A 22,030-nucleotide genomic window follows, 5' to 3' on the forward strand; every position below is an offset into this window, starting at 1 on the left:
GTTACCGGAGATGACCCACAGAATGCATTTATGTAGTGCTCTTATTGACCACTGAAAGTGTTTCGCATGATAGGCCACTCATCGATCCACATGCAAACATCATAAAGTACTTTTTCTACTCAGTACATACATCGCTATTCCTATCACACAAACACACGCACACATGTACACAGAGAAAGAGAGAGAGATGGATACACTGCATTAAGTGGAGAGTTTTTTGTGGTTCGGCATGAAAGGGACGAATTGACATGCCAACAGAAGAAGCCAGGGATTAATGAATGAATCATTTCACCTCCAGAGCCACATCCGACCCCAATAACCTGCTGTCCTCGTTGCCATTACAATAATACATTTTCCAATTTTGTTGGCTACTTTTCAACAACACTGAACATGTTTGTGTTCCCTTCTAGATTTCTAGTGAGCTATACTGTCTCACAAAAGTTGCATTTCCTGCGAAAATGCCGAGTAAATGCCATATAGTGAAAATCGTCTTCCGAAAACAGCTGAAGAAGCGGAACAATTTGCTGAAAAGAGGTGAAGAAGCTGAACTGTGTGATGAAGATGGCTTTATTTGAAAGGGTACACTAAAAAGTGTCAAGAAAGCAGAGGGAGCGAGAGCAGGGAAGACATGCGACAACCGCCACGGGTAGGATACGAACCTGCGCCTGCTCTCAAGAAACAGGAAATCAATAGGTTGAATGCCTATGGGATTCACCCAATGAGAACTTGGCAGCAACGTTCCCAGCTCTGTTCTCTTATATCTCCATCTCAACATTGCAGCTGTCTTCAAATATCAGGGACTCACTTAACTTTCAGTAGTCTGTGTACATCAGATCCTGATAATAGAGCCTCTGAAAAGTCCAGAGTAATCCCTCCTCTTTGGATCAATGATTATATTCATCAGGATAGAAGAGAGCACAAAAAAGCTGAAAAGAGATGGGAAAACAAAGATCTCCCTTTTCACTTTATTCACATGAAGAACTTATTAACCACGCTCAACTGAAAAAACGTCCGACTTCACTGGCTCCGTTGAGTGTCAATTTTTTTTTTTTATTATTTTATTATTTATTGCTAGTAAGATCTATGGTATCAGGTCACAGTTCACGATTGGATCCTATCACCTTGTCCAAGTGTAGTCATCTACTTATGCCTATCTACTGAAGCCTATGGCAGCTGGGATAGGCTCCAGCCCCCCACGACCCTGAAATGAATTACCTGAAAGAAAAAGGAATGGATGGAATGATCTCCTTGATATAGTTTCTAATATGTGCACTTCTTTCTGCCCAGTTGACACTATTTCTCCCAAATTTCTTCAAGAGACTCTACCTGTCATTTCCCCTGGGTTTCTCTCAATTATCAGTCAGTCACTCTTACTTTTAAACAGCTGGTATCATCCATCTCTTTTAAAGACCCTCCATGTATCCCACTGTTTTTAAACAGATTCCAAAATCAATTTCTAAAATTCTAGAATACACTAAAACCAGCCTGAATCATTGATACAAGGCTGGATGGATCCATGCCTTCAAGCTGTTTACACCAAATTCTGACCATATCCTCAGAATGTCTCGGCACGTCTGCTATCCAATTTTGGAAAGCCCAAGCAAATCTTGTTCTTATATAACAAGAACACCACTGTGCTCTTATGCTGCTGTGGCACATCTACTTCATTAATGGTAGATGGACTGGTTCTTATATAGTGCTTTTCTAATCTACCCGAGCACTCAAAGCACTTTATACATGCCTCATACCCATTCACACCCATTCACGCAAGCTCTTTTTTCTCTGCTCAAGTGCTTTCTATCTAACATTCACACACATTCATTCTCTGATGGATGAATCGTAGAGCAACTTGGGGTTAGTATCTTGCCTAAGGATGCCTAGGCATGGAGACTGGAGCAGTCAGGCATTGAACCACCACCACCTACAGCCAACCAAATAATAAACTTTCAAGGTAGTTTCTCATTTTCAGACTCTTCTCTATAAACCTTAGAGGTGACTGTGTGGCTAAAATCCCAGCAGATCAGCAGTTTGTGAAATCCTCAGACTAGCCCGTCTGGCACCAAACTCTAAGCGACGTTCAAAGTTGGTTAAATCACCTTTCTTCCCCATTCTGAAGCTCATTTTGAATTTTAGCAGGTCGTCTCAATCATTTCTAAATGGCCAAACGCACAGAGTTGCAGCCATGTCACTGGTTGATTGGATATTTCATGAAGTTGTATAGGTGTACTTAATAAAGTGGCCAGTGAGCGTATAAAGAGCAATGCAAAAGAACAAAACACCACATCACTCTCAGTTTATCCAGTGTTTGCAGAGGTGCTACTCAACAATGAATCACATGACAAAGAAGAAGCCAACAGGGGTTCACCTGTGAGGTTCACTGTAACTAATAACAATATCAAACAGATGTCTCCGGATTCCATCAACAGGTGGAAAAAGAGACGTAATGATGGTACACGTACACACACGTTCACAGACGCCAGCACACGCAGACACGTACACACCCACACACGAAGTTTAGAGAGGCCGAAATTGCTACAGATGTATTGCTGAAGCAGCTTGAATGTTGTTGTGAAAACAATAATAAGAGCCTTGTTTGTCTGATCTTTTATGGCGATAATTGTTCAGCAGTGTGACAGAGGCGAGCGCAACGCCTTAAGCTTAACTTTGTTCAATCATATGCTCGAGAAGCAACGCAGCTTTTTTCAACCTAAATAAACAATTACCCCCCGCCCCGCCTAAAAACAGATGATCATTAAGTACTCCTTAATCTGTGTTGATTTACAAGACCACAGCTTGCTTCACAGGGGCTGGTTTCACACTGAACACATATAATTTTAATCATTAAGCTTGAGAAGGGGCCCAGCTGTTGGGAAACTAGGAAAAAATTTACTCCTTTCCACACAGAGCGCTGGTTTTGGGAACACTTAAACTCCAGAGCTGTTCTTTCTAGAGGAAATCAGAGGATATTTAAAGAATGAATTTAACATGTGTGAGATACCTGAAGTATCATGTGTTCCCAAACATGCTTTTGAAGCAGGATGTGTGATGTTTTGGTATGCACATTTAAATTCATTAGCAAAATGCCACTAAACATGTTCAACATCAGTGACTTACAGGCCTCTGGACATGCAGCTGGTCAGAGTCCCGTAACTTCTCGAGTGTTTGATCCTGTAGGTCGCAGGGCCCAATGGGGCGACGGGCGGAGGGCCATCCTGAGCAGAAGATCTGCAGGAAAGCTTGGGCAGCTGCAGGTTTCCCGAGAAGAGCCTCTTCACAGCCCATCTGATATCACAGTCCTGGAGAGGCTCTACAGAGGAGGTTTGGTCTAAGGAATCCCACTGTCTCTGTAAGGCAGATAAAAGGCAGGCGATTTGTTTTTTTACTGAGATGATATATGCATACATGTCTAACTGTAAGCTAGAAAAAGAAGAGTGTGATGGTATAAAGACGGGATAAATCTGCATTCATAAAGACTAGATTGGAGACAAAAAGGGGGGCCAGCTTTTTAACTTGTTCACTTTTTTGCACTGAACTCAAAGGTTTGGAGTGAACTGCAGACAAGAAAGGAGATTTTTATGAAATGGAAACTGCTTGGTTAACTCGATTTTCTTTCATATGCTTTGCATGTCAGCTTTCTTACTGAAATGAAAGGGATGTGCATGTGCATGTGCTGTGGCGCTAACAAGATTGATTGCTATGCATCACAAAAATCAGCAGCTCTGTGCTTTTCAACAGCAAACCCTGGCTCAAAGCTACTTGGCACTCATTCATCCTATAATTTAGCTTATGTGCAGCTTTCTGGGCTATTACTTTGAAATATGAAAATGATGTTCAGAGAAAATTTGCCTTTTTGTTGTTAATAGTTTATGGCCTGCAATAATTACAAGAACTACACAAACTGGTGACAGAGCAACAATACAGAAGCAGCATTTTAGCAGGGATATCACAGAAACCATACATAAAGGAAAGCTGCATGTTTGCCAGCAGGGAGAAGTTTTTATATTTCCCGAGCTTCTTGAAAAGTCTCTGTGAAGTAAAAAAAAAAAAAAAAGACCATCTGTTGAGATCTAAAGGTGAGCCATGCACAGGGCTGTTTTTATGACGCTACTAAAAATGTGACAAGCCTCACAAAAGCCAACTCGGGCATTATTTTTGGAAGGTTTATCTGATTTCAGGTCCTGAGACCAAACACACTATCACCTTGGACACAATAGACGGTTCTTACAGGGAGACAGTGTTCGGGATTTCGCTCTCAGGGCTTCTCTGTTTCAGCGTCAGCGTTGAGGGGAAACAGATAAGAGTCCTTGTTTGCCACTGTATCCCGTGACCCTATCTCTCCTTCTGCTTGGAAGTTTCACCTTTCCATAAACAAACGTCAACAGACTCTGGAGTTTTATTGTTGACCGTTTCTATCCAAGATCACCACGAGAGGGGCCGATGTGTCAACTTCATGGATTATGAGTTGGATCGATCAAGAGAAAGCTATGCTGCAACACATTATCTTTGCCACCAAATGATTTCCTTCCTTAATGACACAATTTTACACTTTAATGCTGTTGCTTATTTTCACACACAAGCTCCCATTAAAGTTTCCACAACTATTTGGCAACAGGAACAAGAAAGGAAAACAAAACACGTAGCAGTGCAATTACAGAATCCACATTAATCACACATCATAGCTTTCCATTTAGTTTTTGCGAATGTGTAACCAGTTCACTTTCTTTTGAGTTCATAAAAGAAAGCAAATGAAATAAAGAAAGAAATAACCAAGCCAAGCGTAATAAAGGTTGCCGAATTTCTTAAACGTGAAATTATTACTCTTACCTCTGTGAAGTTGAAAATTTTTGAGTTATTTCTCCTCATACTTTCAGCTACTGGGAACCAGACAAATGAGAAGGAAATGCCAACGAGGAGGATACAGGAACTACAGTTAAGATGAGATATGAAGCTGTCTGTGGCACCAACATTTAGCTGGGATGTCACTCAGTACAGACCAAACTGTCTCCCCGCCTCTTCAAAACTTTCAGCTGTCATCACATCGGTGATAAACAGCAAACTTTCTTAGTAGTAGTAGTAGTAAACCGATTTGACCCAAAAGCGATGTTTTGGAAAATGACGACAATTAGTCGCCAAAACAGAAAGTATGTGGAGGCTGCAGATGCTGGTACAGAGATTGAGGTGGTGGAACAGCCTGCATGGCATGCCATTAGTCATGCGAGTCTGTCTGCAGAATCTGTGGACCTTGCAGATCCAGACCTGCCGGTCAGTGCAGCAAAACTCTGGGTTTGATCAAGCGGTTGCCTAAAATCTTCTCATTTAAGCTTTTTTTCTTACTCCATGAACACGGTTTAAATTTGTAGCTGTAGGTGAGTCTGTGTTAAAGATTCAGGAGATTTTGTGAACTTTAATGAACCTGTGCCTCCTGATGCTAAGCCCACATTAACTCAGGTTTAAAAAAAACAAACAGAACGTGAAGTATAAGGTCAACTGTGACACATGTTTTCAAGGCCATTAGGCATGAGCTTTAGATTACCTATTATCCTACCATTTACATTAAACACTTACTCTGACGCTGTGGGAGACTACAAAGACAAAGAATCTAGTAAATAAACTCAAAATATCAGTTTTAATACAGCACTGTGACAACACTGTCTGTGTCTGTCTGTGTGTGTGTGTGTCTGTGTGTAAGCTTACTATATTTGTGGGGACCAACGGCCCTTTTGGGGACCAAAATCCTGGTTCTCACAAGTTTGAAGGGAATTTGGAGACTGAGACTGTGGTTTTAGTCACAGTGTAACAATTGGTTATGGTTAGGTTTAGGGCAAGGGTTAGGCATTCATTTTCGATGGTTAGGGGCTAGGTAAAGCATTGTCCCCACAAGATATGAATACCCTACTGTGTGTGTTTATTACCTCTAACAAATGATGATTTGTGTTTTTTGGATGATTTGTGAATTTGTGTACCTCCATCTAAACTGTTTTTTAAAAAGTTAAGCAAAAAACACTTTAAATAAGGCAAATACCAAAGTACTACAAAAGCCATTTATGATTTTTTGGTTTCCATAGATATTAATTCAATGACAACACAGTCTCTTAAGAAGGTAACGTGTGTTTTTATATTTTGGAATTACAAAAGTGAAGTGATCAAATTCTTAGAAACAAAGTTCAAAAACACAAAAAGAAAAAGAAAATCTTTGATGACATTCTTCAGTGTTTCTTGTTTAGAGGCCACACCTGGCTAGTAAACAGGCATGTGCAGAATTTCTCATTCACACTTTCTGGCAGTAAGTTTTGTAGTGCATCTGGCTCCCCCCGCAGGCCGCAGGCTTAGTGCCCTGAAAAAACAAAACAAAAACTTAAGTTCAAGTAAATTACAAGGCAGATATCTAGTAGACATTGATGACTGTACCTTGTACATGCTGCAGACGAGAGAGAGGAGAGAATTCATGGCTTTGTCCTGCAGGTCGTCTGTATGCTCCTACAAATCAATGAAAATTAATATTCCCAACATTTAAAAATAAGTAACTTCTCATACCTCAGTTACACAGTTTGAATGGTTTATTAAGGCAACAGACACTTAGCAGTACACTTTAGGTCTTAAACCTGGTGATACTGGAATGTAAAACAGCAATAAGAGGCCGTCAGAGACAGATCATCTGATTGACCTCGTTAGATTGCTAGGTGCATGACTTGCAGGTGATTGCAGGTCACAGCAATGTCATATAACTGTAAGGAAGACCGGTGTGAATGACTAAGGTGGTAAGTGCAAAGGCTGAGAGAGACCATTTCCAAAAAGGGACAGGCAAATGCAACAGATAGAGCTGAGCAGCCTGATAACCTTATATTGTGGATGATCTGAATTTAGCATTTGACTTGCTTTTCATAGGAATCCCCCAAAAATGTGATTGCCGTCAATCTTGGGTCATGTGATCTTAGCAAAATTGTAATCAGGTGAGGCACACTTACTATGCACCTATTGTCATATGGATTTTGGAAATCTAAATACGAAAAGAAGACCTTAAGTTGGTCCAGGAAGTACAGTACATAGTAAAACTCCTAACAGCAAAAAGTGTGTTTAACATTCCAATACTAACGCCTCTAATAAAGAAGAGGGGCTTACGTGGGCGTGCCTGCAATTCACATGTGACTTGCTTTAGACAAAACTTCCATTTTTATGTTAGGGTACTGCATGATGTCAAGTGAAAAAGAGGCAGCTTTACATGTATCAGTCCCAGCTTTCTTTCACTAACAGATTTGGGCTTTGAGGCAGATCAAGTGTCAAACTCATCACTGAAAAAGTAACAGCACTTCTTTTGAAGGACAGAGTCAACATCAGATCTGGATCATTTCAAATCACTTTCTCCATTCCAGTCTGATGTCTTACAGTTTCTCACCTCTTCATTATGTTTTTATAGAGTAAAGGAAAAACGTCCACTTCCATGCTGTATGTCATTCAATTCTGTCTTCTCTCTCCTATAGTTTGTATTGTGTCCTGTCTCCCTTTTCCTTTCTGCTCATGCCCCAGTTGGTTGCGGCTAGGGATGGGTATCGTTTAGGTTTTATCCGATACCGGTGCCAAATCGGTACTTTTGAAACGGTGCCGTTGCTTAAACGGTGCTCAAACCGGTGCTTAAAGAATGGAGAACACAAACTTTGTCCAAAAACCTCTCATGTTCAGCTGGTTTTTTTTGTAAAAATATAACAATGTTAGCCTTTTCTGCAGCTATGTGGCATATATGGCATCACTCTTGGCTGGAAGCAGTGCTTAAACAATGGAAAAAACACAAACTTAAACCCTCTCATGTTTAACTGTTTCCCACTTTTTCTTTGGTCATTTTAGCCTTTTTGGCCAGGGTGAAGGGAGTATCTGCCATCAAACAAGAGGACAGCCGCATGTAGCTATGATGATGTTTGCTAGTTCACCTTACATGCATTAATGTAATAACGTGGTTAGCCTACTCAACGTAAATTACACATGACCAACATGAAGCTACTCACGCAGAGAAGAACGGCTGCTGCTGCCATCATCATCCGTCATCATTTCTGCTACACTGGCAGGGCTAGGGGCCAGGACTCTATTCTTCGGGTTTTTGGGGGATGTTGCTCCGGGTCCGATAACTGGCAACCCACCCGACGTGCACGGTGTGAGGTCTCGCAGCAAGCTATCAAATACGGCGCATTTCTCGGCTTTTAAAAAAACCCGCTATGCGTCGCCAGCTGTTTAATCGGATTCTTGGTGTTACCTCCTTTGACAGTATCACAGTATCAGCTTAAAGCACTTGTTGCAGGCTGCTGAGTTTGCATATTTTGCTGTGAAGTACAGCCAGACTTTTGACCGCTTCGCCTTGGACATTTTTAATCTGTAGCTCTGGGAAACATAAAATGATTGGCTAGAAGTGTATCACAGCTCAGGAAAAAAAAGCACCGAAATAAAGCACCCGAAATGTGCGCTGCTTTTCGGTCTGGTTACTACCGTTTGTGATGGCACCGGACACCGGTACCCATCCCTAGTTGCGGCAGATAGCTAACACAGAGGAGGAGGGTTTTTTTCCTGTTAAAAGGTAGTTTTTCCTTTACACTGTCACCAAGTGCTGCTCATTGTAGGCTGTCTGATTGTTGGGGTTCTCTTACGTCGTAGGGTCTTTACCCTATGAGATAAAGTGCCTTTACGTGACTGTTGTTGCGATTTGGCACTATATAAGTAAAACTGAACACCATGGTATTTGCTGGATAGGCTGTTACTGCAGTAAAGTCTTACCCCATTAATGGTGATCCAGGGCACGTACTGGTGCGGAGGTTTCAGGGCAGCCGTCTCCAAGGCATTTTGATGCATCAGCTGGTTTCCTTGAGGACCATTGACGCAGCTCATGACTTTGTCCCAGCTCAAAGTGGGGTCATAGACTCCAGTACACTACAACCAAACATGGTTGTAAACGGAAATTTATTAGTGACCGAAAAAAAAAAAAGTCATGGACTGAAGTGGTCTAGACCAGTCAATTGCCTGCATAAATCAAACAAACACGCGCACACACACTTACAGCTTTGGCTGAATTGATGACATCAGAGGAGGACTCCATACAGAAAATGATTGGAAAAGCCATCTTGGACATGTTCATCAAACAAGTCTAGAGAAAAAACAAAAAACAAATATTTCATTCTTTTAAAAAAATTAAGCATTTTGAAGCAACACAGCAAGATGCTTTTGACACCAGACATGACACATTATTCAGCAGTTTGAGTGGTTGGTGTGTGTCTGGGGTGCAACGTCACCTCAATCATGTTGCCCAGACACTCCTGTTCTCCATGCTGGCAAGTAAAGACGTACTTTTCATCCTGTTTGACCTCCTGGAATGGAATACAGTTACCAATGATGTACTTGGGTAAATCTTTTTAAATTTTTGACAGATATAGTGATGAGAACTCTTGGGTTGCCTTTAACCGTAAATGTCTTTGCACAGGTAGATTTACAATCGCAGTCTGCAACCAAGCTGCTCAGCCGACTGCTTACCTGGGCATTGCCGAAAGGCACCAGGTTAACAACCATGATGTCATTCAGGAGGACCGCTGTGGGGAAGAGCATCATAACGAGAAACTGTCTGCACCCAGGACACAGACTCTCGTAGTAAAGCCCCACCTCAACGGGATCGTCTGTCTGTTGGGACTTTGTGTAGGTGGAATGAAGGCATGACTTCAAAACCTACAGCAAAGAGCAAAACAGGGAGGTCAGCTTCTTCAAAACGCCACCACGTTCAAGACTCCAGAGGAAGCTCAGCATCAGTGAGAGTTATACTATGACTTTTCATCAATAGCATGTGGTTGTAATTACTTGTGATCAAGCCAATTTCAGCTGAAAATGCTACAGAAAGGTTGAAAATGTGCATTAGCTGGTCCTTTTTTATGACTTAAAAACAGCATACACAGATTACCTATCAAGTTGTTGCAGCGATCGTTTTTAAAAGTTTGAATTATATTTATATTGTTTATTGCATTATAATTGTGATTGTAATATTGTTAATAAATCTATCACCATTTACATGACTATATCTTTTATTCACTGTATGCCAACTATGGTAAGACCAACTAAACTGGCTGCTTAGTGGTACATGTAAAGACCGCACAGCTGGCAAAGAACTGGTATTTGAAAGTTTTACTTCCTATTTCCTTAAAACCTAAAAATAACCGTTTCTTTCGAAGTCCAGTTAACAGACAAAAAAGGTTACAGAGTTTTAGTGAGTACTTGTTAGCTAACACCGAACATTAGCTATAAATAATTACTTAATAACACACGTGACGTCATTAAAAGATGAAGACAAGGGCAACGCTTAAGGATGACTCTGATTTTTGTAAGAGACTGGCTCCGCTAACTTCATGTGCATGATAATGTTTCACCTCTCCACATTCAGACTATAATTTTGAAGTCTTTATCAGAGGAAACCATTATTTGCGGTCAGGTCAGTTTACTCACCTGAAAACTGACCGCATATCACATTACAGCGACGCACTCATTGGTGCTGCTACGCTTTCTCTCAGTGGGTTTTTTTTTCTCATAAATATAGAAACTTTTATTTAGCTATTGCCTTACCTATGAAAGTGGCTAACGTCGTCGACACTAACTAGCCATTCAAAATTAGCTCTTGATAAAAAGTTATGTATAAAGTTCTTACCCCGCACTCAACAGCCGAGTCAACAGATGAACACCAGTTTAATGGCGACTGGGAGCATGAGGAGTACACGGAGGAGCCGACGTACCCAAAAGCCAAAAACAGCAGCAGTAGTGCCTTCATCCTTACCTACAACCAAGTCACTGTTTATAACTGTCACTAGCACCACAACACGGACCCACAAACAACTGTGCGGGTCCACTCTTTAATACTCGACCGCGCTTCCTCGTGCAGGTTAGCTGTTTTTTGATTGGCTGTGGTCTTAAGCGTCACTTGTAACTAGGAGACATCTATCCAAAGAGAGCGAAGTCTCTGCTGCTGTTCTGAGGAAATAGAACTGTCATATGATTGGCATGTTAGTATGTAGTAAGTTTACACATCCTGAAGTTCGTGAAGTTCGCAATGATTTAACTACGTGGACATTTCAAGTCTATCAATAAAAAAAATAACGTCGTGTACAGGCACAATAGCTCACGTTTTTAAAAGGAAATACATATATATCTGAGTTATTTATTTTATTCACAAAGCGTTTCAAGGTATAATTTAAGAACATCCCGTAACTTGTGTGACATAAATTGTATCTCTACAATTAAAACCTAATACTGGAAAATGTTTATTTTACAATAAGGATTCAAAAGGGCATTTTAAGACGATGCAACATCTCAATTTTAAATCTTATCATGTTCTGTAAAGGTTAAGAAGTTCCCTCTTAAGATATGTTAGGGGTTTTTTTTTTCCAACAGATGAATGGGGAAGTTTTCTGTCTATTGTTGTCATTCTTGTTTTGCCTCATTATAAAACAGAGGCGGTCCAAAGGTCTTGCTCAAGAAGAGTTGACATGCAGAAAATCATCACAAACCTTGGGCACTATATAAGGATTACCTGGTGATTCTCACATGATCTGTAACAGCTTTTGTCTGTTTTTGAAAACAGGGAAGTGAGCCATGACTGTGTGATTCACTCAACTTCCTGACTTGCAGCCCTTTATTTTGTATTGGGTGTATCTGGCAAAACCAAAGCCCCTCACTTCATTGAAAATCAAACCTTTTTTTGGGGAGGGGAATTCCAAATTTTCTTTCCTTTCCCATATTTACTGTGAAATATGATTTGTGGTACGAGGCTCGGCCTGAAGACCCAGGGCCAAATACCCAGGCAGGGGATGCAGAGCACACATTAGAGTAGCAAAAAATTAAATATTCTGTGTGTGAATCAAAAGTCCCCCCACACACACAAGGCATACAGAAACTGAGGCAAAACAGAAGTCTATTTAAGGCTGCGGTCTTACACCAAAATTAAGGGGAAAGCATATGGAGGTCAGAGTTCCTCAATAGACACAGTGAGTAGCTGGCATTAAAAGCTGGCAGGAAATAGAAGAGTGGATGTAAAACTGATGAATTAACATAAATAAAATACAAACATATGAAAAAGGAAGTAGCAGAATCCCTGCAGGTTGTGCCAAAATTACAAAACTCATAGTTTCTTGCTTCTATATGGTGTCACCTTTCAAATTCCCCAAATTTAAATGACCACATTTCTACAGTAGAGTACAAAGGTCATCAATATTTTGCCAGGTAAATGGAAGTTAAGAGAAGCAAATTATTATTTAAAAAAAAAAAGTGCAAACATCCATGGAAATACAGCTTGAAAGTCCACTTTTGGTACAACCACTTTATCCTTCAACATGGTCTGAAATCTCTTAGGCAGCTTTCCGTTTTTTTCTTTAAGCAGTCTTCAGGAATAGTTGTCCAGGTCTCTTGAAGGACATTTAGAGCTCTTTTGTTTCTGCCTTTTGTTCCGTTCTCTGTCAAGATGATCCCACACTGCTTCCTTAAGGTTGAAATTCAACATTTGGATGCCTCTATCAGACCTGTTTCCACTGATTCTCCGTCCAGTTCTTATGTATTTGGCATGCCTCAGTCTTTTCTCTCCATTTCCTTTCCGTAAGAATGGGATGACGAGGCTGATGTGAACAGTTTGTGACAAGCTAGTAATGTCAAATAACACTATGATACAATTTAAAATTTGTTCTTTGCCAAGTTTTTTGGATTTGACTCTTAAATTAAGACAACCTACCACTTTTAAAAACCAGCAAAGATTCTGTTCTCTTTCTATGTAGGAAGTAGGTACCAATAGGCACTGAACTACTGGTTCTGACTTTTTTCTAGGTAATGCTAAGTGGAGTGTCATAACATGCAGCTAATATGGGAGCTAAATGGACTGCTTTGGATGATCAGTAGCAAAACATATTTGGGCTAGAAAAGATTACTATCAGTTTAACTATAGGTTTAAAGTTTTTTCAAAGCTACTACTGTCAGACAGCTCTGTTAGTCAAACCATGCAAACAAACATGGAGGATCCTGCCAAGCACCTGCAAGCCCAGCAAATCCATTAGCACATCCATCATCACATGAACAATTAGCCAGAGGAAAATGTGAAACTTCACTTTGTTGCTGTCACTGAATTACAGCTATTGACAGACTAAATAACTGACTTATAACAACAAAACTCATTCTAAAAATCAGGTCCACCATATTTGATCCAACACAGATCAAACACAGCATTGTGACACACATCGATTTTCACCAATTGGAACTCTGCATCCTCCAAAAAAATGATAAACACTTGTGTTTTAATAATAGTTGATAATTAACTTTTTTTGGCATTTCCTTACCTGGATGATTGAGCAAACCTCTCATGTTGCCTCCCGCCTCATCACCTATGTGCCAGTTCATGACATTTGTTTAGATGTCATGAACAGCATATTCTGTATTTCTACAAATATGCAGTGCCATCATGTTTTATGCCAAGCTGAATCAGGACAGACATGTAAAAATGTACCAGGATAACACAGGCAGGGAAAAAAAAGAAGAGGACAACACATGGCATTTTAGATATCTTTTATTGTCTTTTTAAAATCATTGCATTAACCTAAAGAAATAACCGTACAGATCAAAGAGTACCTGTCTGAGGACATACCACTCTGAAGCAAGCCGTACATGAAAGAGAAAGAAAGAAATGCCGCATTTGAGTTAAGACAGATAAACGGAGGGAGGATAACACAAGAGAAGAAGAATAACCATCTTTTCATGCATCTGGGTCGGGCACATTGCAACCAGTAGGCCCCTACTGGCTGAAACAACAGTGCTCCCTCTGCCTTCAATTGCACTTTGGTGTAGAGTAGCTTTATCTGACGGTCCATCTCTTCACTGTTTTTGAGTGAGAGAGACGGAACATCTTTACTAACTATAATTTTTAGCTGTATGTCTGCTGAAGCCAGTGATTCAAGAGGCAACTCGGTGGGCAACGCTGCAATGCAATGTGTGCTCTGATTAGGGTAAAGATGTGTTGATGCCTCTTAAATTTTTGCTGCTGTGTAACACTGCCCAGCCTGTTGCAACATGGACCACCGTCAATGTTGCCTCCAACATGAAGAGTGTGACGCAATATAAACTACTGTACACCAGTGAACGATACTACAACATTCACATCAGGTTAATCAAACAAATGCCAACTTTCCACACGGAGGAGTGACAATGTGAGAAGATTTAAAAAACATAAAGGGAAATAAAAGTGCTGCTCTTAGCATATATAGATAAAAAGAGAATGATAAGATTTTTTTAAGTGAAATAACACACAGGCGGAACAAGCTGCGACTATATTGGCTGAATTTTGGTCTTAAAAACTACTTAACTAACCAAAAGAGCAATCGTTTCAGCTTTTTATTCGACTATCATTTGCTGCGTAGTGCAAAAAAACAACAATAGGATGCCTTTAGATAGTCATTCCTGAATTCTAATCTTCGCTTATGTACTAATCTGTACTCAAGTATTTTTACCAAGTGGCGCTTTTGTTTTTCCTCTTTTTTTGTTTTTTTTACTAATACACAATATGAAATTCTTTGAATCCTTTACCGCAGATACATCAGTCAGATTCATATTCGAATTCACCAAACTGTGCATGACAGAAACAGCAAAAGATGCAACAGGGTCTCAAGTTAAGATTCAGCACATACAAGGCTCAGTGTAAGGTGAAGAAATCAGCAGGTAAAGAAAGACTGACACACAAATAGTTCAACTACATTGCTGAGTAACTATTTTGCAATAGAGGGAGCACTGTTCACAGGAAATTTAAAAAAAAAAAAGATGAACAAAGTGAAATGTGGGGGGAAGAGAACAAGCAGTCATAACATTTTCAAGTTTAAAATGACAGAAGAAATAAAGAAATACAAATCAATCTATCACAGCCGCTTTGAGGGACAGACTGATTCTTAAACGCATATTTACTATTTGGTTAATTACATATTGTAAACATTTGTATTTGTGTTTTCTGTATAGAGAAAAAAAATTCAAGCTAGCTTATTTTTTCTTTATAGGCTCTGTAAGGTTATCATTAAAGATATAAACAAACAAAACAAAGAACACTTGGACAAACAAATCTATCAGCTTTTTTAAAAAGCCAAAATAGAAAGAATTATATTCAGGCACCATAAAAGATCACTTTAATGCCATCATTGTTCCAAGTAGAGGAGCAATCGTGAACCATTGAGTCGTGTACCTTCCTCAGCGTCAGGTTTAATTTTCTTTTCTTCTTCTTCTTTTTCCTCTTTCCTGGCTGTAAGCACATAACCACCCCCCACCCCCAAAAAACCTTCAGCAGCCACTGAGATCTGGCGCAGTAAGACCGAGTGGTAAGATGGATCACCTTTTTACAGCATCAGTGTCCAATCTGTGCCAGATCTCTGCAGCAGCATCGAGTGTATCTTTTGTGGTGCAACTTTTTAACACTGCCTCTACTCACAAAAACAACAAACAAACAAAAAAATCAAAAACAAACAAAAACTGTCTTCCAAAAGACAAAACAAGAAAACAAACAAACAAACAAACAACTAACAACTAATATTTAATAAAATGCAAAGCAGCCAGGACTGCATTTAACATATAGACTCAGCTCTGTAAATATTAACACATGTACATGAGCTTGCTTCATCCTCCGAACACACCTGATAATCATGCGTAAAAATCATGAATGTCGATCGACTGTAACCACAAAGTTTTAACTGGTGATCCTGATGAAGCTCGCTGCAGCGGGTAAGTAAATATGTCTGCATTTCAACAACTGCTCGATTTCAAAGCAGCCACGGAGCTAAAAGTGTTCACATCAAAGCCTCGTTCTGATTCGTTTCAAGCGCCAACCAAATCAGAATTAAATCATCCAAAAATATAGATATCTAAGTATATATTTGAAAATATTTATTCTCTAGTATCTCTCATTCCTCAAACCTTAATAGACAACAAATATGTGTTTCTTTGTAGTCAGTGAAAGATGTGCTTTGTGTATGAGGCCGTTTCAAGGTTTATCATTTACAGTGTACCAAAGAATGATGAAAAAATATTTAATTGCTTGAATGATTATGTATCATATAGAAAAATGTTTTTTTTGTTGTTGCTTTTTTTCTTTTCAAGAAGCTCCAAGATGCATATCTAATAGAGAAGCGGGATGAAAGCTTTGAGTTTGAGAGTTTCAACTCCATGTCAAAGCGCAATAAAGTCTTCATCTCCTGCTCTTCTCACGCCCGTCTCACTGTGCGACCACATTTCACTGCAGCTAGCATTGCTTCTAGCCAATAATCGTGTAAATAACATGGCGTACCAAAGTGTTTAAGCACACTGCAAAAATGTACATCATAACAAGTGATGCTGGAAGCTGTTCAGTTCTACATTTCTAGTTTTCTTTCAGACACTAAAAAGTTGAGCAAAACGAAGCAGAACCACCTTTTTCATTAACTTGTGTCACACCAACCAGTTCTGGGTTAAAGTTTGACTCCACTAGAAGGACTTTCCCTAGAAATGCTTTACACAAAATCACCTTGAAAATCCCCGACACTGCTTTCACTGACTCCTTGTGGCATCAAGCCATGCATGTAGTTTCACTTCTATGTCCTCACCCGAATGGAAACAATGTTCCATTGTATTCGTTAGGAAACGCTACAGTTGGCCACCTTTTCCATATCTCGTCCACAATGTAATGTTTTCTTGACCCATGCTTTGGAGGAAAATGGTTTAAAGAAGTTTGAAAATACCTCATTTGTAGTGCTCAGAGAACATTAAATAGGATCACTTTTCTAAAAAAGAAAGCTGTGGGTACTCTGGATAATGTATAGAGTCACTGCAAACTGCAATACACTGAGTTTGTGCTGATGCTAATGCCAGTGGAGGTTTGGAGCACTACAGTAACTGAGTCAGCAGGGTCTCGGTGACTTATGCACTCCATGTGACTCTGTAACTTTGTGTGATCTGACACTTGAACTTTGGAATAAAAACACTTACAGCTAAAATCATGGACGGAAGAAATTTCACAAAGGTTGTTTGTGTTGTAACAGTGATATCCTCTTTTGGCACCATGGCCATATTCAGTGAGCTCTTTAGAACAACCCATTCTTTCACAAATGTTTGCAAAGGCACACTGATTGGTTGGTTGATTTTATACACCTGTGTCAATGAGACTGAAAACACCTGTGGTGTTGTGCAATACGCTTGTTTACACAGTGTAGAACCAAATAAAAAGGTAGAAAGAGTGCAATTATTTGCATGTTTAAATACCACAAGGAATAAGTGAAAACCTGGATGAACTGAAGCTTCTTCTTTTTTAAGGAAGATTTATGTTTTTCATGTTTAGCTGGACACTTCTGCTGTGCGGATGAGAATTGCATAATGAGCTAGCAGCTCTCCTTAAAGTAGCTTTGAAAAGTACTACAGAGTTTACACAGCCCACATAGTAAAACTAATTCTATAACGAAAACATTGCAATCAGTCAAAAGCATCAGATTTACAAGACAGTTGTTGACTGCGAAACAACAAAAGCATATACTGTACACTGTATACTCTGATATCATAATGAAAATGTCAATCATTCCTGATATACTGAATGAATAACTATCAACAAAAAACACTATAAACAACTCAGCATCACCATTGTCTGTTAGTTTTCGGTGGTTGGGCGACACACTAGTCTGAGTGTGTGAAACAAAAACAAAAAAAGTGCAGTCACAAAAGTGTTGGTCCAACAAACTGAATAATGGTGGATGATTTAATCAGATCATCTGTTTACTAACTTAATACAAAACACTGAGAACTGCTGCATGCATTAGCTTGAGAGCTTACCAAATGAGCTTTAAACAACTGGTCTGGGCCACGGATGTGTACTGTTCACATTTCTATATCTTTTATGAGTTTTATTCAAACACACACCAGACACACAAACAAACAAAAAAAACAAACACTGAAGTAGGCTAGCCTGGGTGCACCAAGCTACTGTACAGGCCCCACTACAGAAAGAAGGAATATGTAACAACTATAAATGCAATACCAAAGAGGCACAGCTAATATCTGCCACTCTCTTAACTAGAACATGCTCAGATTTGCTCTAACACGCACACAGACACTCACAATCACACACAACAACTACACTCGTTTGCGAGATACACCTTTGTTTTGATAAATGACAAATGTGTGAACGGTGGGGCACTACATGTGGTTGTGGTTGTGGCATCGTCTTATGCAGCAACGCTCCAATGAAAACAGGGAGACGACCACCTCATCGCAACGACTAAAGGCACTTCTAATCTTTCTCACTCGTACGTTTTTTTTTTTTTTTGTTTTGTTTTTTTAATAGCCCTCTAATCAGAAGCACCTCTGTCACCTCCACTTTAATTCTTGGGGTCCTTTACTTGCCAAGAACTGTGCAAAGTACAGTACAATAGATTCGTCCTGACTGAAATCAAAATGATTAAAACTTTTCAGGTCAAGGTAGGTTTGATCAGAAGACTGGGTTGGTATGTCTGGGAAAAATGTTGCTACCTGATGTCTGAAACTGAACATTTCAGAAATAGAAAAGCACTGCGTTTGTTTGAAGCTTGGGTCTAGCTCAGATGACTTAACTAATCACCAACAGAGTAGACGAATATCTCATTTAAGAAGAACGTCTAAATTTTTCTCTCTCTCTCTCTCTCTCAACAAAAAGGAACCAAAATAAGATTTTAAAACACATTTTTCCCCATTTTCTATTGTTAATGACCCCCGACTCTTCTATATCCCACTACAAAAATAGTTTTTCTTCTTTTTGGCTTTCTCAGATTACTAAATGTAAAAATGTGTAAGATTCATATTAATATTTGTTCATCCGGGAAAAAAACACCAACTACATGAATCAAGTTTAAAAGCAGCGTCATTTGACGCCTCTTTTCAGCTCCACATTTTCATTGAGAACATCAATATAACTGAGTAACCCTGCATCTACGCCGCTGTGCTTTGAACGTGACATTGAACGGAGGCGGTACTACCTACACCTCGAGCTAACACGGAGAAACAAATAGGAGAAATTCATCGCCACATCACCGGGAGGGAACTGAACCCAAGTCTAAAACATATATGCATACAACCGTGTTGTGCATAGTAAGACCACATGCCAGTGAATACTGTATATTCACTACAGAAAGCACAATTTCAACCACTAATCGAAGTTAAAACAAACAAACAAAAAAAGATAAACAACAACCCAAATGAAGGACTCCATGCATAACATACCAGATAATCTCTTAGACCGCCAAGGTCATGCTAAATGGCAAAAAGGACTGTTTCTTTTTTCATTCTTGCTACATGAAAAGACATCCTTCATTTGGCTCACATTAAAATGGATAATTTGCATCCTTAAACAGAATCTAAAAGCATAGCAAATCTTCCGTGAAGGAACCGTATAAAGTCACATACACAGGCTGCATGTGTGTCTGAAATATACTGTACATGATTTATATTACTGCTTTCTTTCTTTCTTTTATCTTTTTGTACATAAATGTTCTACAGCTCTGTGAGTCAAGCTTGTGATGAAATGAACAGTCGAGCGCAAGGGAGAAGAAGTACCGTGAGTAAATTTGCATATAAAAAAAAAAACCAAAAAAAAAAAACCCTCCAAAACAATAAACATCTGCAAGGACACTGTACCACGGAAACAGTCTAATCTAACTAGAGATGAAGTAAATACAGTACACGAGATACAATAATCACATAGGTCGATGCTCTGCAAGTGTCTTTAGCATATAGAAACAAGACACATAGGAGGAGCACTAACAGTGCCTTAAGTCAATGGCTACAGGTGCTACAGTATTACAGAGGATGAAGAAGGAAGTCTGAAACGAAGAGACGCAGGAGTATTTCCACCATTTCCATTTTAAAAGGAAACCTGAATCACGTGGAACTGCATTTATCAATGTACCTCTCCATCTAGTGTACTGTGATTAAAAAACAATTCTATATTCACAATACACCAAATATGTACCATGCATTTTTATCCTGTTATACAGCAATCACTGTACGTTGTACCTCGTCAGATCAAAAGGACACCCACTGAGAAAGAGAGCAACAAGCCAAAGCTGTTGGAAATAGAGATCATTTCATAAAAATATACCTATGTGTATGTATGTTTTTGTTTAAAGCTGTAGCTTTGTCTATGTCGACAACCGTTTACTCCCCCCCCCCCCCCCCCTTCTCTTTCGGTTTGTAACCTCGACGTGCCCCCTTATTCTAGTGACACAGGCTTGTGGTCATTCAAAGCTATTACTATGGCACTTGAGCAAGCTTTTAACTGAATCAATCTTTTTCTTTTTAAAAAAAAAAAACCCTGAAACAGCAACCCTCTTCACCCCCTTCCCCTCCTCAGTCTCCAGTGACTACACTCCCAGCCCATTGTTTTTCCTCAGCCACCTTTAAGTGTGAAACGAGCAGCCTGGTTTAGGCAAGCCAGTAATTTCCTCGGATGACAGCTCAGGCTTTTGTCTATGGAGAGTTTGCAGGCAGTCTGGGAATGACAGATCGGGCCTTTGTCTGTGGACATTTATCTCGCATTAAAGGCAAAAAAACCCCCAACAAACCCTAAAAACCAAATGTGGCTCCTGTAATTTCTACCATCATCCCACCATCTGGTCTCTCCGCTTTTTAAAGATTTAGAAAAAAAAAAAAAAAACCCATTGTGTGTGCCTTCCTTTGATGTATTTTAGTCTTTTTTCCTGAATAATGAATGTTCCTATGAATTTCTCACTTTTTTCCATAACCGACACTGGACAGTGTGGCTGGCTAATGCACCACTCTCATCAGCTTTTAACTGACTGCATCAGCCAGGCTAACTGTACAGTGCTTCGTTATCAGTAGTAGTGTGCTTATTGTGAAGCCATGCTGTTAGCAAGGAGTGCTCTTTGCTGGACTCTGTGGGAAATTAGCATCAGCTTCTGGCCAAAAATACATGATTTTTTCTTCTTTTTTTTTTTTAAATCCTGGCAATTGAGTCTGTTTTACCTGCCACAGGAACAAGCATTGTCCAGAGTTCTTTTTTTTTTTTACCCCCCCAATGCATATGTCTAATTTTCCCACTCTGGCTGGTGTCCTATGCTGCTGGTGAATAATTCATCTGGGGTGCTGGTTCTGATTCTGGGAGCGGGCCAGGACTGGGTAGGCTAGATTTACATTCAGCTGGTCGTTGTGTTGGACCAAGGAGACATTTTTGTAGTGGAGCACCAGGTCTTTGAGGGACGAATACAGATTGTAGGGCTCGGCGAATCCATACCCCGTGACTGTCTTGTAGATGACGCAGTGTTTAGAGTCACCGTCCACGCTAGAAACAAGGAGAGAGATCGTGTTTAGAGGTGATCTTAGTCTTAAAAGTCTTTCACAAACCCACCAGTAATGTAACTGTTAACTTCAGTGTCTGCAGAAAATTTACTTGAGTTATTCCTCCTTTTAAATTTTATTTTATAACTTAATGTATCTGAATTGAATTTCTGCATTTCGGTTTTATGAGACTGGATTAATCTTACACTTTGGGTTGTGCATGAATTCAAATTTGTTAATAATTCACCTTTAGAGGTACTGCTCTTAACTTACTCCCTTATCTTCAGAAAGAGCTACAGTAGTGAATTTAGCCTTGTATTTGCAGTAGTGACAGAATAATTATTCTCACATAATTTCTTGAACTTGTGGCGAAAACAAGTGTGAAGAAGAAGAAGTGATTTCCAGCCACATTTTTTGGTACAACCAAACATTTTCAATTATAAATAAAAATGTTTTAACTGCATGTTTTCACAGTTTAGTCCATTTAAATCGAACTGGTTCATTTTCCCTCACTGTGCTGCTCGTTTGTGCAGATAAGATCACAGTAAAAGCACTCGGGGGAGAATCAAAACAACACTGAGACCCTTCGGAGGAGGTGATTTTGGTTTCAAATTAATTCCAGTGCGCTTTGTTTATGGTGTGAATGTGATCTGACCTCTATCGAACTATACCAGGTGTAGGATGCAGGTTTGAGCTTAAAAAATGAGCAGACTGA

At 39.6% G+C, this 22,030-nt stretch overlaps 3 protein-coding genes across 4 annotated transcripts in view; all 3 read right to left on the minus strand.

Annotated features, from left to right (window-relative positions):
* pde4ca (phosphodiesterase 4C, cAMP-specific a) overlaps positions 1-3,464 on the minus strand; it is a 49,133-nt gene extending 45,669 nt beyond the window's left edge. Inside the window, exon 1 of the mRNA XM_086271376.1 lies at positions 3,115-3,464. Coding sequence (XP_086127502.1) covers positions 3,115-3,464 — 350 coding nt within the window. The remainder of the gene's footprint in view (positions 1-3,114) is intronic.
* Positions 3,465-6,092: 2,628 nt separating this feature from the next.
* ifi30a (IFI30 lysosomal thiol reductase a) lies at positions 6,093-10,890 on the minus strand. Its single transcript, XM_086273219.1, has 7 exons — positions 10,664-10,890; positions 9,508-9,696; positions 9,270-9,344; positions 9,038-9,124; positions 8,758-8,910; positions 6,409-6,477; positions 6,093-6,334 (listed from the first exon to the last, which is right to left on the minus strand). The coding sequence occupies exons 1-7, from the start codon at positions 10,781-10,783 to the stop codon at positions 6,269-6,271; spliced, it is 759 nt and encodes a 252-aa protein (XP_086129345.1). The 5' UTR covers positions 10,784-10,890; the 3' UTR covers positions 6,093-6,268.
* Positions 10,891-13,540: 2,650 nt separating this feature from the next.
* pik3r2 (phosphoinositide-3-kinase, regulatory subunit 2 (beta)) overlaps positions 13,541-22,030 on the minus strand; it is a 33,831-nt gene continuing 25,341 nt past the window's right edge. For both annotated transcript variants that reach the window (XM_086273217.1, XM_086273218.1), the window contains exon 16: positions 13,541-21,319. In XM_086273217.1, the coding sequence (XP_086129343.1) occupies positions 21,112-21,319 (208 nt within the window). In that variant the 3' untranslated portion in view covers positions 13,541-21,111. The remainder of the gene's footprint in view (positions 21,320-22,030) is intronic.

This window comes from Aulonocara sp. 'chitande type north' Nkhata Bay, linkage group LG18 (genome assembly GCF_057382095.1).
Source record: "Aulonocara sp. 'chitande type north' Nkhata Bay isolate Kocher_YH1m ecotype deep benthic linkage group LG18, A_spYH_male_GT1.1, whole genome shotgun sequence".
NCBI lineage: Eukaryota > Metazoa > Chordata > Actinopteri > Cichliformes > Cichlidae > Aulonocara > Aulonocara sp. 'chitande type north' Nkhata Bay.